Below are 12,975 nucleotides of genomic sequence, written 5' to 3'. Positions count from 1 at the left end.
CTTGAGCCACCGTGCCCGGCCTAATTTTTATATTTTTAGTAGAGATGGGGTTTCGCCATGTTGGCCTGGCTGGTCTCAAACTCCTGACCTCAGGTCATCCTCCCACCTCAGCCTCCCAAAGTGCTAGGATTTGAGCCACTGCGCCCGGCCGAGGCTTTTTAAGACTTAGTAGGACCTAGAAGTCTGACTTCATTACCTTATACCAATCGTAGCTGGATGTTGGAAAACCATGTAAAAGCACAACTATCTCTGGACTTCCAACCACACCCACAGAGTCTAGGAAGAAGGAAAGTACAATTAATCAGGCCAAATCCCTATAAAAATAACCTCGAAGATGTTAAAATGTAAGTAATCTGATACAAAAGACAAGAAATTGTGACCAAATTGACATTAAAATGACACAATTCTTTTTAAAATGTAAGCTTACTGCGTTAGGTGAGAACAGGCCTTTTCTCCTTTTGATCTGTATATTAAAACATTGTAAAAATCATGCTATGTGAAAATACTTGAAGGCACCTGTTTACTCAACCTAGGTGTTTTTTAAAAAGCATATCCCCATTTCTCCTTTTGTTTTGTAATATGCAGATTTTTTTCATGGTGAAAAGTAAATTTTCACAGTTAAAAGCATATGATCACAACACAAAAACTACAAATTATTAGTACTCTATCATGAATGGCCTCACAGAAATTCTCTAAGAGATAGCAACTATTCCCAAAGAACACCTTTAGCTTATACTATTTGCTCAGCACTTTTCATTCAGCAGGAGACCCAATCTAACATCAAAAACATAATAAAACTATTACAAAATCCTGTCAACTACAAAAGGGCTTAATCAACATAAACATGAACTTTTAAATGCATATGACAATACGGAAGCATTCAGCATCATCTAAATTAGGTAAACATTTAGACAATATTAACCTTGCTAATAGTATTGGATTAAAACTGGTATATTCATATACTGCCAGTGACATGAAACTTTGGTAATAAGGTTTTCAAAAATAATTTAGAAGCAGTTGAAAATTGTATATACTTTAGCCTAAGAGTTTTTTTCTTGAGAATCTGTGCAAATAAAATCATTCCGTTTATGCAAGTAGTATAGTTTGAAAATGTAAGGAAAAAATAAACTGTACAGACATGAAGCTTTTCCTTCAACATTAGTTTTTTAAAACAGTAAAACTGGAAATAACCCAAGCCAACATAATGAAAATTGTATACTTACTTAATTGAATATAGCAAATGAGAGGAGGTCAGGAGCAATAATGAAAAACGGTTTATGACAAACATTTTCGTTATTGCTCTTGACCCCGCTCAAAATAAATCATTTCCAATCTGTTTCTCAGGTTCTTCACCTATAAAATGAGGTTAATGGCACCTATCTCCAAATGCTGTTATAAAGATAAAACAATGAAGGCTGAAAACATAACTCAGAGCCTGGCATATGGTAATTACTTGATAAGTAATGGTCATAATAATAATCATCACTAGCAAATTAATTTATATAATGGTATTAAGACTTAAATCACAGTTACACTACAAATAATCTACAGAAAATGATAAAATGAAATCAGGGATGGTGAGGAGAGAACCAATGGTGGTTATATCTATTAATATTTTATATATTACCTGACACTAAGGTTGCCCAATTAAAAAAAAAAAAATAACATCAGAATACATATCAAGCAACAAAGAAAACTTATCCTAAAAGGTAAGGTCTGCAGGTTAGAATCTCAGTCCCAACCCCCATTCTCCCAGCAGTTTTCTGCGCTTCTCTGCAACCTCACTACACAGAGAGAGATACTCTCCTCCATCATTAAGGAGCAACAAGAGACCAGTAGACACAAAATAAATACCTCATCTGGGACTTACATGACCGATACACGCAGGTGTTCCAATAGTCCACTTCTTACCTTGGTAGAAGATACGCAGTCCCTTGTAAGTGAAAAACTTGCCTGAAGACTTCCATGAGTGAAGGGCAGGAGAGAGCTGAGGGGGTGGGATGTGCAGGTACGCAGCAAGCAGGGGCACGGCCAACAGCCCCACCTGGACCCACCACTCCCTCATCCTGTAGGAAAAGCAGAGACCCACCGTAAGCAGTCAGGTAACATTGTACACTCATCTACAAACCAAAACCTGGTAGGATGGCGTGGGAGACTGCTGTTAACCAGCAATGATTACGTTGCCCTTCACATAGGCACAAAGCTGACCAAGACTATAATCGAACCTCTGTCTGCCATAGCACTCGCCATATTTGTTCATCATTCTAATTTTAAGGAAAAAAATACATTATTTCAACATATAATCTTCTGCCTCTGCTCCCCAACTTTAACCCCTTAGCCCCTACCCTTGTGGTCTTCCCAATACCTGCTGAAGAGGACTTGATATAAATAAAAGGGAGATGACAAATGCTGGACACTCTTTCGTTGACTTTTATCAAGGCTTCCCAGGAAAAAAATAACTTCTTATTTACTCCAAAAGCTCTACCATCTACCCACTAGCCCCCACCAGTAAAATGTTCAAAATATATGTATGTGCTATATCTCATGTCTTAAAAGAGTGTGTGTGTAGTAACTTATCACATGTCCTCAAGCAGAGAGTTGCTCCTGATTTTTAATGCATGCTTATCAGCCCTCCTGCCTAAATGAAGCCCCATTTAGTACTCGTTTCTGGGTTTGGGCTGAGAAACTGCTCAGGGTAAACAGTCTGAAAGTAAGATAGCTGCGCTGGGTATTCCAACATAAGCAGCTTTGTTATGACCCTGAATATCTAATCTCTTGAGAGGTCAGGGCAGTAGATTATATTTCTGCTTTTCTTAGCAGACTCTTGAAGTTTACATTTAATTTCCTAAGACGCTCCCCCACCCCCAGATAAGGCATAACTCATACCCAGCATGTGAGAATTGATTTTGTCTTTGGAAAAAGAGCACTGGTTGGTACACCCAACTCTCCCATGCCCAGGACTTCAAAGGCACAAGTCAGTTTATCCACATTGACAAGGAGTGCCAAACAGGAATTATAAACAGTTCTGTTTCAAGTCTATGACTTCTGATGGTCAACAGATTAAGAATTGTCAGTAGAATGGAAGTTCTCTCAAAACAGCCAGAATGGAAATAATACCCTCCAAAACTAAAATTAGAGTTGTCATAGAGCTCAAATTAATTAATTGCTAAAGCCCTGGGGGAAATGGCTTTCTGTTTGTACACACATTCTTCCCTATTACCTGTAATCTACACGTTCACTAACTTCCTCAACTTACAAGATACTTCCCCCCCCAAATCCCCGATAGTTTTAGAGATAGAGATAGCTAAACTCTAAAAACAAACCTGTGGTTTTACAGTGGTAAAATAACCATGTTTCTTAAAGAATCTCAGCTCCCCAGCCTATTTTTTAGGCATTATTAGGGCAGTCATTTCCTTTTTTCTCCAAAGTACCTGTCCGTAAGACGGATAGAACCATTTAGTCCTCCTTCTCAAGGTAATACTAGAAATGGTTCCAAAAAAGTGCCAGAACACGATAGTTATATCACAGTTTTCACCCCACAACAATAGCAGCCTATATCCCAAATACCTCCTTGAAAAGTCAGATGACAAAAAGCATTAAGTTTTGATGATCTTTACTTCAATGCATACATTTTCATGTGAGGATTTCATTACTCCTTTCCCCCAGTGCTTCTCATCGCGCTCATCCACGGGGTTCCAGCAGCTGAATCTCTGCAGTGACTCAGCAGAGAGCCCCGGGAGGGGCGGCCAGAGCGGCAAATGGGGAGGCTTCCCCGCTGGTGCTTAGGGAAAGGGGGGGTTAAAAATCGAGGCGATCGACCAACATACTCCACTCCTGGACACCCCCCTCCACACCTTCCTCCTCTTACTCCAAGAAAGCAAAGCGGCAACCTCTCAGGGAGCCGTTTCTTGTCTCATTACCTCAGTAAAATGCCCCATGACCTTTTAGGATTTTAGAAGTGAAGCAGCCTAGCAGTCAGTAGGCGAAATGGGTTAAGCAAACATTTTTTGGCCAAAATCCCAATTACTTGATGAGCCATGAGCAGAGAAAATAAGCAAACTCCAGTAACAAACTTTCCAGAAATTTCTGGGCCTTGATTTCTTCATCTTGTAAACAGAAAAACACACTCCCGTAATAATACCACCCAACCTGCTGCCCACCTGATGGCGTCGCCGCAAAATGAATGAACCACTTTATAAACCCGCGAAACTAAGGCGAACAGTCGCTGCGCAACATGACCGTTTGGTCACATCGCCGTTCTCACTCGCGCTTGTTACTGAAATCTGAAAACTACTTAAGGCAGCTGACGGGTACTGCGAGTTCTAGTCACTCTGCGGTGACTCCCGCCACCGTGGTACCTGGGTCTTGAAATCCTAAGCTGCACCGCGGCGATCTCGGCACTGCGATTATCTTGTTTTTGAAATTCTAAGGTGCGCCACGGAGATACCGGGGTTCTAAAAACTCTAAATCGCACCAGGACGATGCTAAGGTTCCGCACCACGGCATGGCGGGGTCAAAAATCCACATCGCAGCCATGGTGTCTCTTTGGGGGTCCTAGAAATCCTAAATCGCGCCACGGTAATGGCGGGGTCTAAAAATCCTACATCGCACCAGGGCTCTTTGGGGGTCTAGAAATCCTAAATCACGCCACGGTAATGGCGGGGTCTAAAAATCCTACATCGCACCAGGGCTTTGCCGGGATCTATAAATCCTAAATCGCGCCACGGCAAAGGCGGAGTCTAAGAATCCTGAATCGCACCAGAGGGAAGCCGGAGTCCAAATATCCTAAATCAAATCAGGGCGATGCTGGGGTTTAGAAATCCTAAATCATGCTGCAACAATGACTGAGTATAAAAATCCTAAATCGCGCCAGGGTGATGCCAGGATCTAAAAATCCCAATCCGTATCAGGGTGAGACTAGGGTCATTATGGATCCCAAGTCATATCAGGATAACGCTGGGGTCCAGAAATCCTAAATCTCACCAAGGCAATCCCGGGGTCTAGAAATCCTAACCCAAAGAGGTCCCGCGCTCTGAACATTCCATTGCGTGCAGGAGTGACACCCCCTCCTCAAGTAGGCAGAGCGGGCGCGGAATGCGTGCCGTCTGTCGGTAGAGTTTTCGCCCGAAGGCAGCCCCGGCTCGAGCACTGGCACGCAGTCCGCCGCTCGCCCGCGCCCTAGTCTCAGGGCGGCCAGCCACACCCCCTCGTTCCCGCCGCACACCCACCTGCGGAGGCGATCTCGGCGCACCATGGCCGCGTTATCCCATGCCGCCCGCCGCAGCGTTGCAGAGCACCGGACGCCGCGGAGCCCGCAGCCGTGCAGGGCCAGCCGGCAGCAGGGGCGCAGCCCGCAGCCCACAGCAGCGCAGGGCGGCGCCGCGCCCGGCAGCTACAGCCACTACGGCGTGCGCTGCGGCACTGCGCTTGCGAGGCGCAGCTGCCGCAGAGGAGGTGCCGGGGTGTGCTGGTTGCCGCGGCAGCGCGGAGCGAGTGGGCACCGACTTTTAGAGCCCACCCGCGCCCCGCCCCTAGCCCGCCCATCGCCGCAGAACCCCTACCGCCTGCTCCCCCGCTCGCCGCAGAGCCCCTCCCAGCCACTCTGCCACCGCCACGGCCACAGAGATGGGGTGCCCCTCTAGCAGTGGCTCCTTTAGGGAGCACCTTCAGGGGTGTCGAGCCCCCTCCCCAAGACCCCGCTGCTCCCTCGTGAACCCCCAACCCTGAGCCCGAGATTCTGCTGCAGAAACCCTCCCCTGACGAGTTAAGGCCACGGGCAAAAACAGCAGACCCCTGAGAGCCCCAATACTTTCCTTAGATCACCCACAAACCCCACTGGACGCCCACAAGCCCCACAGGAGGATGGCCACTCGACCTAAGGGGCAGCAGGGCTCGGGGGTGCCGGCCGTGGCGCTTGCTCCCGTCCCTCGTACTGAACCGTGAGAGGTGGCAAGCCACGAGGGCCCTACGCGCCCTAAGTTCCTAACTACCGGTAACCATCAAGGGCACAAGCAAGCGGCTAGGGAGCGACAAGCTCTGCTGGACCCACCAACAAGCTAGTAAACAGATTCATGGTATGGCCACTATGGCCAGAGTTGCACAAAGTCCGGTTTCTGCCACTCCAGCCACCGCCGTCGCGCGGGGCAGGTTTCCTTTACAGCAGCGCGACGTGGTCGGCATGCCAGACTCCCGGCTACAGCAGCGCCCTCGCAGCCCCGCTCCCTGCATGCGGCAGTCTGCGCTGCACAGAACAGTGGGCACAATTAGGAGAGCAAAGCCCCCTTTATTTACGTAATATAGAATCACAGTGCAAGGGCACGGTGGCACAAGAAGGAGGAATTTTTCTAATCCATAATCCTTTAAAAGGCATCCCTTACGCCTTTGAAAAGTGTAGAGTATCATGAAGTGTCTGTGTTCATTTTCTGAGCATAAACTGAAATACTGGTGAACGCACGCGGGGCGCAAGCTGGTGAGCTGGGCGGCCGGCCGGCCGGTGCCCGCTGCATCCAGAGGGGGCGCTGCAGGCCTCCCTTCGGTCGCACACGACCCAGGCCCTCCGCGACTCTGCAACTCTGCACCCCGAAAGGTTCGGCGCTGGCCCGCAGGGCCTCCAACCCGTGACCGAGGGCGACCCAGGGAAACTACCGCCTATGAGCCTGTCATCAGAACCTGTGGCACAACACAGGTACACTTCTGCAGGGGTCTGGTTGCCCCCAGTAAACGCACTCGTGAAACAAATGCTGATTTAGCACCTACAGCGCACTAAGAACCCGGGGTGCGAAATAAATGAGAAATAGCCCCGGCCCGAGAACAAGATACGGGCCATCTGGAGGGGCAGACAGACAAGAACTGCCACTTTTTAAAATTTTCCTTGTAATTTCCTAGTAACGTTTGTGGCAGCTGACCCACTCCTTCCTAACATGTAAGGCCCTCAGAGGCCGAGCCCAAGTATTATTCGCCTTTTGTATCCCCAGAGCCCGCCACAGTGCTGGCCCCTAATAAATACTGCTTGAATAAGTACAAGAATTTGAGGGCGCACAGGGGAGGAAGTAATTAAGGGGAGGGGGGAAGGGTGGTCTTGAATGATGAATAGACATTTACCAGAGAGACAAAGAACATTCCAGCCTGAGGGGACGGCTTTCGCAAAGCACTGGAGGCTCAGGGCCGCGCATTTGCGGAAAACGGGAAGTCCTTTGAGCCGGGGCACCAACAGGCAAAAAATTAGGCTAGCAAGAGAATTTCATCGTAGGGAATTAGGAATTTGTTCTAAAGAAAATGAGAAGCCACAGATGGATTTAAACTCTTCATGGCCTTAATTGGTTACTTAACAAAATTTAAATTAGTCTCTTTACAAGTCAAAGATTACCTATTTTAACTATCACTACCTTTTAAAGACTGAATTACTCTTCAAAATCTAAATCGGTTCTTCCAACAAGGTAAAGGCTTTTCTATTTTAATAATAACAATAACAAAAGCCTTTGCGTTATATATTTTTCATACTTATTGTTAAGGGAACCTTTGAGTCCTACAAACAATTCCACACTTTCATTCTCACCAGGCCAGAAACACCAGCATCCAAGATGAAGGCAATTTTCTGTTTATGGACTGAGTGCCCCACAAAGGATCTTATTCTGAAGGCCATGGAACATGTCTACCCACATGGCTCAAGTGGGCAGCCTGGAGGAGAAACAGTTTAAAGGCCCTGGGGGAAGCGGGGAGCCCCAGGGAGAGCTCCCCAAGACAACAGGAATTCCAAGTCTGACACTCGGGAGAAATCCTCCCTTCAGACATTATTGATGTCTGGCCGAGTAATTAGGAAAAACTTCCTTGAAGGAGGGATTGAGGTTGAGATGGGCATGGAACCCAGATCTTAGAAAGCATATTTCTGTTTGGAAGAACCCTGAGTACAGAAGTCAGCTCAAAGATATCAGCTTGGCCCAACCAGGAATTTGCTGTCGGAAGTCTAAGAGAGAAAATGCTGGCCATAATCCCCCAGGAGCCAAAGAGTTAACGAATCTTCTAAATGTGCCTGATTTACTTCCAGAAAGGAGCTTCCTCCACAGGGGGAGAATTTGACCCAAGGTATAAAACACTCAGAGCCCTGAGAAAACACACAGCCACACATAAATCCAAAGCCTGCTCTGGCTTGCTCGAAGCTGCACCCTTTCAGTTCCTCCAGGCTGATGCTATCCTGGGCCGTGCAGGATATCTCATGCAGTAGTCCCCTCAGCCAGTGGCTTATCACACATTCTTGTCACATTCCAAGTCTAACACAGTTCCGCCTCACAATAAGACCTCAGATTTGTGCAAAAATTCATGTAGAAAGCTCTGCATTTATTATCTTGCTGATTCACAACAGTGGTATGGGATCTGCAGGGACGGTACCACAGATTCAATAACCATATTTTTCTAACCCCAGTTTGAGAACCATAATGTGACAAGTGCAGGATATTTATGGAGACAACAAGACACAACTGGGACTGCCACTTTCAAGAGCCATCATTGTAGATTCAAATCAACTAAAACACTTCATAATGGGAGAAACTTGGTTGAACAGAGGAGCACATGTTAACGAAGGGGTTTTGGTTGAGAAACTTACCAAATCAGTAGGACAGGACCCTAAAAAAGGCTACTGTGACTGTAGACTGAGGGGAAGTACCAAAAATAAGCTAATCTTACTTTATTCTGCTAGTTAGAATTCACAGAAAGCATTTTATTCTGTTCTACAGAGCAGATAGATATTGAAACAGACGAATAGGAATGTGTTCAGAGAAGATCAACTAAACGAATTGCAAATTGAAGGTGTAACAGCTCTTGTATTTTAAGCTCCTACCATGAGCATGGGTCTTCACCCAACATATCCCTGATCCTCACAGTAGCCTGACTAGACAGTATTTTCACTCACAGATTTCAGAGAAAGATACGGCAGCTCGGTAGGCTGCGTGTTAGGATGTGAAGGGGTTGGGAACTGAACGCAGATGTGCCTGGCTCCAAAGCTGGCCTTCTTTCCACTACTCCACACTGCCTCCCTGTTTGAAATCGCTGGGCATATTTAGTTTGAAGAAAAGAAGCCTTGTGGAGTAAGTAGAAGAAGGAAATGTGTTAGCGGTCCTCAAATATTTGTGGAAGCAGCATTAGACATTTTATTCTGTATGGCTCCAATGAGCGCAAATTGTAGAGAAACAGATGTCGATTCAACATAAAGAATTTTCCAACAGTAGGGGCTGTCTAGAGGGATTGGGTGGCTCAGCCATTTGGGGATAGGACAAATTCCCTGTCCACTGGGGGCTGGGTAACCCTGTGGCAGGTATGCAAGCTCTGCATATAAGACTGAATCAATAATTTGCAAGGTCTTTTCCCATCTGAGGTAAAGTAAGGCTCCAAGATGAACTGGAACTTGGCCAAGGTGATCCTCTACTGAGGGGACAAATCCACAACTCAGTCTTCCCTAGTTATGTCCCTCAGCCCAGAACCCTTGGTATGACATGCTGCTTCATACTGAGGGCAAAACAAATTGAAGACATTATCATCAAAAAAATCACATCAACCTCGCTCTCAACCAAATTAACCAATATGGCCGGGAGCAGTGGCTCACGCCTGTAATCCCAGCACTTTGAGAGGCTGAAGCAGGTGGATCACTTCAGATCAGGAGTTTGAGACCAGCCTGGCCAACATGGTGAAACCCCATCTCTACCAAAAATACAAAAATTAGCCATGTGTGGTGGTGTGTGCCTGTAGTCCCAGCTACTTGGGAGGCTGAGGCAGGAGAATGGCTTGAGCCCCGGAGGTGGAGGTTGCAGTGAGATGAGATGGCGCCACTGCACTCCAGCCTGGGTGACAAAGCGAGACTTCATCTCAAAACAAAACAAAACAAAACAAATTAACCAATATATCCCTGAAGCGACTGGTGTCTTCCTCTTCAGGCCCATTTTGAGTAAAAGTCTTTGGCTGTAAAAGCTCAAAAGATGAGTGGTAGACGAGGGAAGCAGTGGAACTGAATAATCTCTTACCCAAATAAGATGACCCTAAATGACAGATGGTTGTTTCTCCAGGTGACAGCGGGCACCCCTAAACTATCTTCACACACCCTCTGCATTACTCCACACATCCCATTATCCCACAGCTGGTACTGCTTCACCAGGTACTCCTACCCCACTATCCCGCACCTAGAGGACATTTTATCCACTCAAACAGATAAACAGGCTGAAGGATTCTAATTAAGTAATAGAATCTTGCATTTTTATAGCTCTTTACCCTTTCACAGATATTATCTCATTTGTCCCTCACCACAGTCCCCTAAGGAAAATAGCTACTTTCTTTCAGGCAGGCAATTTCCTAGCTGCCTGGGCAGGCAAGGGCTTCAGCACAAGCACAGTCGGTCTTTCTCGCTTTTTTTTTTTTTTTTTTTTTTTTCCTGTTACTACTTTTCCACCTTAGATTATGCCTCCAGCCAGAATGAGTCAACCAGGAGCAGGTGCTTCCGTTTTCCTCGATTGCTCTCCTCACCTCACCGGCTGTCCCCCTCCCCGAACCAGGCCTCCAGCCGCGTCACCACTGCCGCTCTCCGCCCTGGTGACCCCAGCGCCTGGATCTGCACCTGCAGCTCCGACCCCGAACGGCCGCGCCCTCTACCACTCGGTCACACCCGTGTGCCTGCGACCTTCCCTACCTCCAAGGCTGGCTTTCCCCCAAGTGGGAAGGCGCAGCCTCCCAAGAAATCGCCCAGGAGGGCGGGTGGAGCCAGCTAATTAATGACTAAGCGGGGGTCAAGCCTCGGCGAGGGTTGTGTGGCTTTTGTGTTCTCTACGACCCCGAGGTGCTGGGAGACGACGACCGAGGCTCTCGCCCACGTGGTCCTCTTGTGGGCCGGCGGCGGCGCACCTAGTGCGGGGACCCACGCGCCCCGGGAGCCCTCCCCTCGCCAGCACAGCCTCACGCCTCCTGGGCCACGCGCACTTACCTGCCCCCCAGGACTGGTGTGGCCCACGCACACGAGCCACACCCACCAAGGAGCGCTAGTCCCACTCCTGAAGCGGGCTGCGAGGGTGCATGGGGAGATCACTCCTTCCCCGCCCGCCTCTTACCTGATTCAGGTAAGACCTGGGCTACAGGACTCCATGTTTGGGAGAACCCGTTGCGCATGCGCTTCCTGAGGCCAGAGGTTCTCGGCCTTCACCCTGTGGCCAGGGAGGACCCGACCACGAATACGCCGCGAATACGCGGCTCGGGGCTAGAGCGTCGCCAGGTCCGCTCACCAGCCCATCGCCCCCGAGCCCAGCATGTGCTGCCGCCTTCTCCCTGCCAGGCGTCAGCGCCACCTACTGCAAAGGGTATGAAATGGCAGGCCGTGGCTTCGACAATAGCCTACGGCATTGGATAAAGAGAGTAAAATTGTATTCGGCCTGATCTGAGTACTTTTACATAATAAAAGTGAAGGCCAAAGAAGTGACATTTTGCTAGTTATTAACTACGTAGAGATCTTTGGCGAGCCTTCTGTATTTCAGCCATTCCCCTGATTTCGCAATTACCCTGAAGATGCACAAGTCTCCATCGCCAGCCCTCCCTCTACCCTGTGCTCTAGAGCCTTATATTTGCCTCCTTTCTGCTGTTCACATGGTGAACACAGACATCTCATACTCAACAAGAGCTAGGTGAAATTCACTACCCTTTCTCTACCTCCTCTTTCCCACACTACAAACTGACCCCTGTCCTAAGAACTGATGCTTCCTTCTCTAGTCTGTATCTTGGTTAATGCACTTCCATCCACCCCCGTCTCCCACACATTGTCACCAACCCCGGTGGAGCAGTGGAATGAGGCCAAGGGGTCGGGCACCTTTGGATACAGATCTCAACAAGTTCCCTCCTCCCCATCCCTTTCATCTTACCTCCCGAGAGTCTCTTGAATTCATCTTGCTCTCCTCCATTCCTAATGCCATTTGCTCTTGTTCGGGGCATTATTTCTCACCTGGACAACTGCCTCCTAATTGGCTTCCAAGTCTCCACCATCACACCTTTCTGGTCCATCATTCACACCCCTGCCAAAGTGATTTTTCCAAAATGCAAATCTGATCACATCTCTCTTCTAAAACTCTTTACTGACACCCTATTGCTGGTGCTAAATCCTAGCTCTTTAGCTCCGCATGCAAAACACTTCAAAATCTGGTCCTTGCCTTGACTTCCTCTAGAATCTTCTATCTTACCACCCCCATCTTACCCACCCCCACCAAAACCTCATGATCTGACCAAACATTACTAATTATAGTTACTCCCAAAACACCATGCGGTTTCCTTTCTCTGTGCCTTTACACATGTTCTCCACGACCAGCTATGTCCTGTCCCACTTTGGCTACCTAAAAAATTCCTGTTCATTCTTCAAAAATCAACATAATTTTCACATCCTCTTGGAAGCCTTCCATGAAACTTTCCTATGGAAATGATCCCTCCCTCCTCTGTGCTGTCTCTGTCCCTCAGTTGCCTTATCACATTGTTTTGTGATGATGTTTGCAGACCTGTCTTGCCTCTCCTACCACAGATCTGAGCTTCTTGAGGACAAGGACAGCATTTTATACATTTCTATGTCCCTTTTGCCAACCCAACATTTTAATTTTCTTTTTATAGACAAGAGATCTCACCCTGTCTCCCAGGTTAGAGAGCAGTGGTGCGATCATAGCTTGGTGCAGCCTCCAACTCCTGAACTCAAGAAATCCTCCTGCTTCAGCCTCTCGAATAGCTGGTATTACAGGCATGCACCGTCATGCCCAGCTCAACCCAACATTTTATAACAATGATGATAAGAATGAATAACAGCAAACATTTGTTAATCACTTTGTGCCAGATGCTGTGCTGAATTTCTCATATGTACGTTTTTAACTTCTGATGATTACCCTATGAAGAACTATTATTATCCTAATTTTACTAACGAGAAAACAGGCTTTGAAAGATTAAGGAGCTTGCCCATGGTCGCAGAGCTGGTAA

General features: G+C 47.4%; 1 protein-coding gene across 4 annotated transcripts in view; it reads right to left on the bottom strand.

Annotated features, from left to right (window-relative positions):
- MEST (mesoderm specific transcript) overlaps window positions 1-11,321 on the bottom strand; it is a 24,418-nt gene extending 13,097 nt beyond the window's left edge. Inside the window, exons 1-3 of one of the 4 annotated variants that reach the window (XM_017875093.1) lie at window positions 11,085-11,321; window positions 1,912-2,066; window positions 197-276 (exon numbers count right to left, since the gene is read on the bottom strand). In XM_017875093.1, coding sequence (XP_017730582.1) covers window positions 197-276; window positions 1,912-2,065 — 234 coding nt within the window. In that variant the 5' untranslated portion in view covers window position 2,066; window positions 11,085-11,321. Of the gene's footprint in view, window positions 1-196; window positions 277-1,911; window positions 2,067-3,629; window positions 3,651-5,228; window positions 5,510-10,960; window positions 11,059-11,084 lie in introns of those variants that run through there. The other 3 variants (XM_017875094.1, XM_017875091.1, XM_017875092.1) reach the window with 3 other exon arrangements.
- Between the last annotated feature and the right edge of the window lie 1,654 nt (window positions 11,322-12,975).

This window comes from Rhinopithecus bieti, unplaced genomic scaffold (genome assembly GCF_001698545.2).
Source record: "Rhinopithecus bieti isolate Rb0 unplaced genomic scaffold, ASM169854v2 scaffold_8783, whole genome shotgun sequence".
NCBI lineage: Eukaryota > Metazoa > Chordata > Mammalia > Primates > Cercopithecidae > Rhinopithecus > Rhinopithecus bieti.
This window is presented reverse-complemented; position numbering and strand designations above follow the sequence as displayed.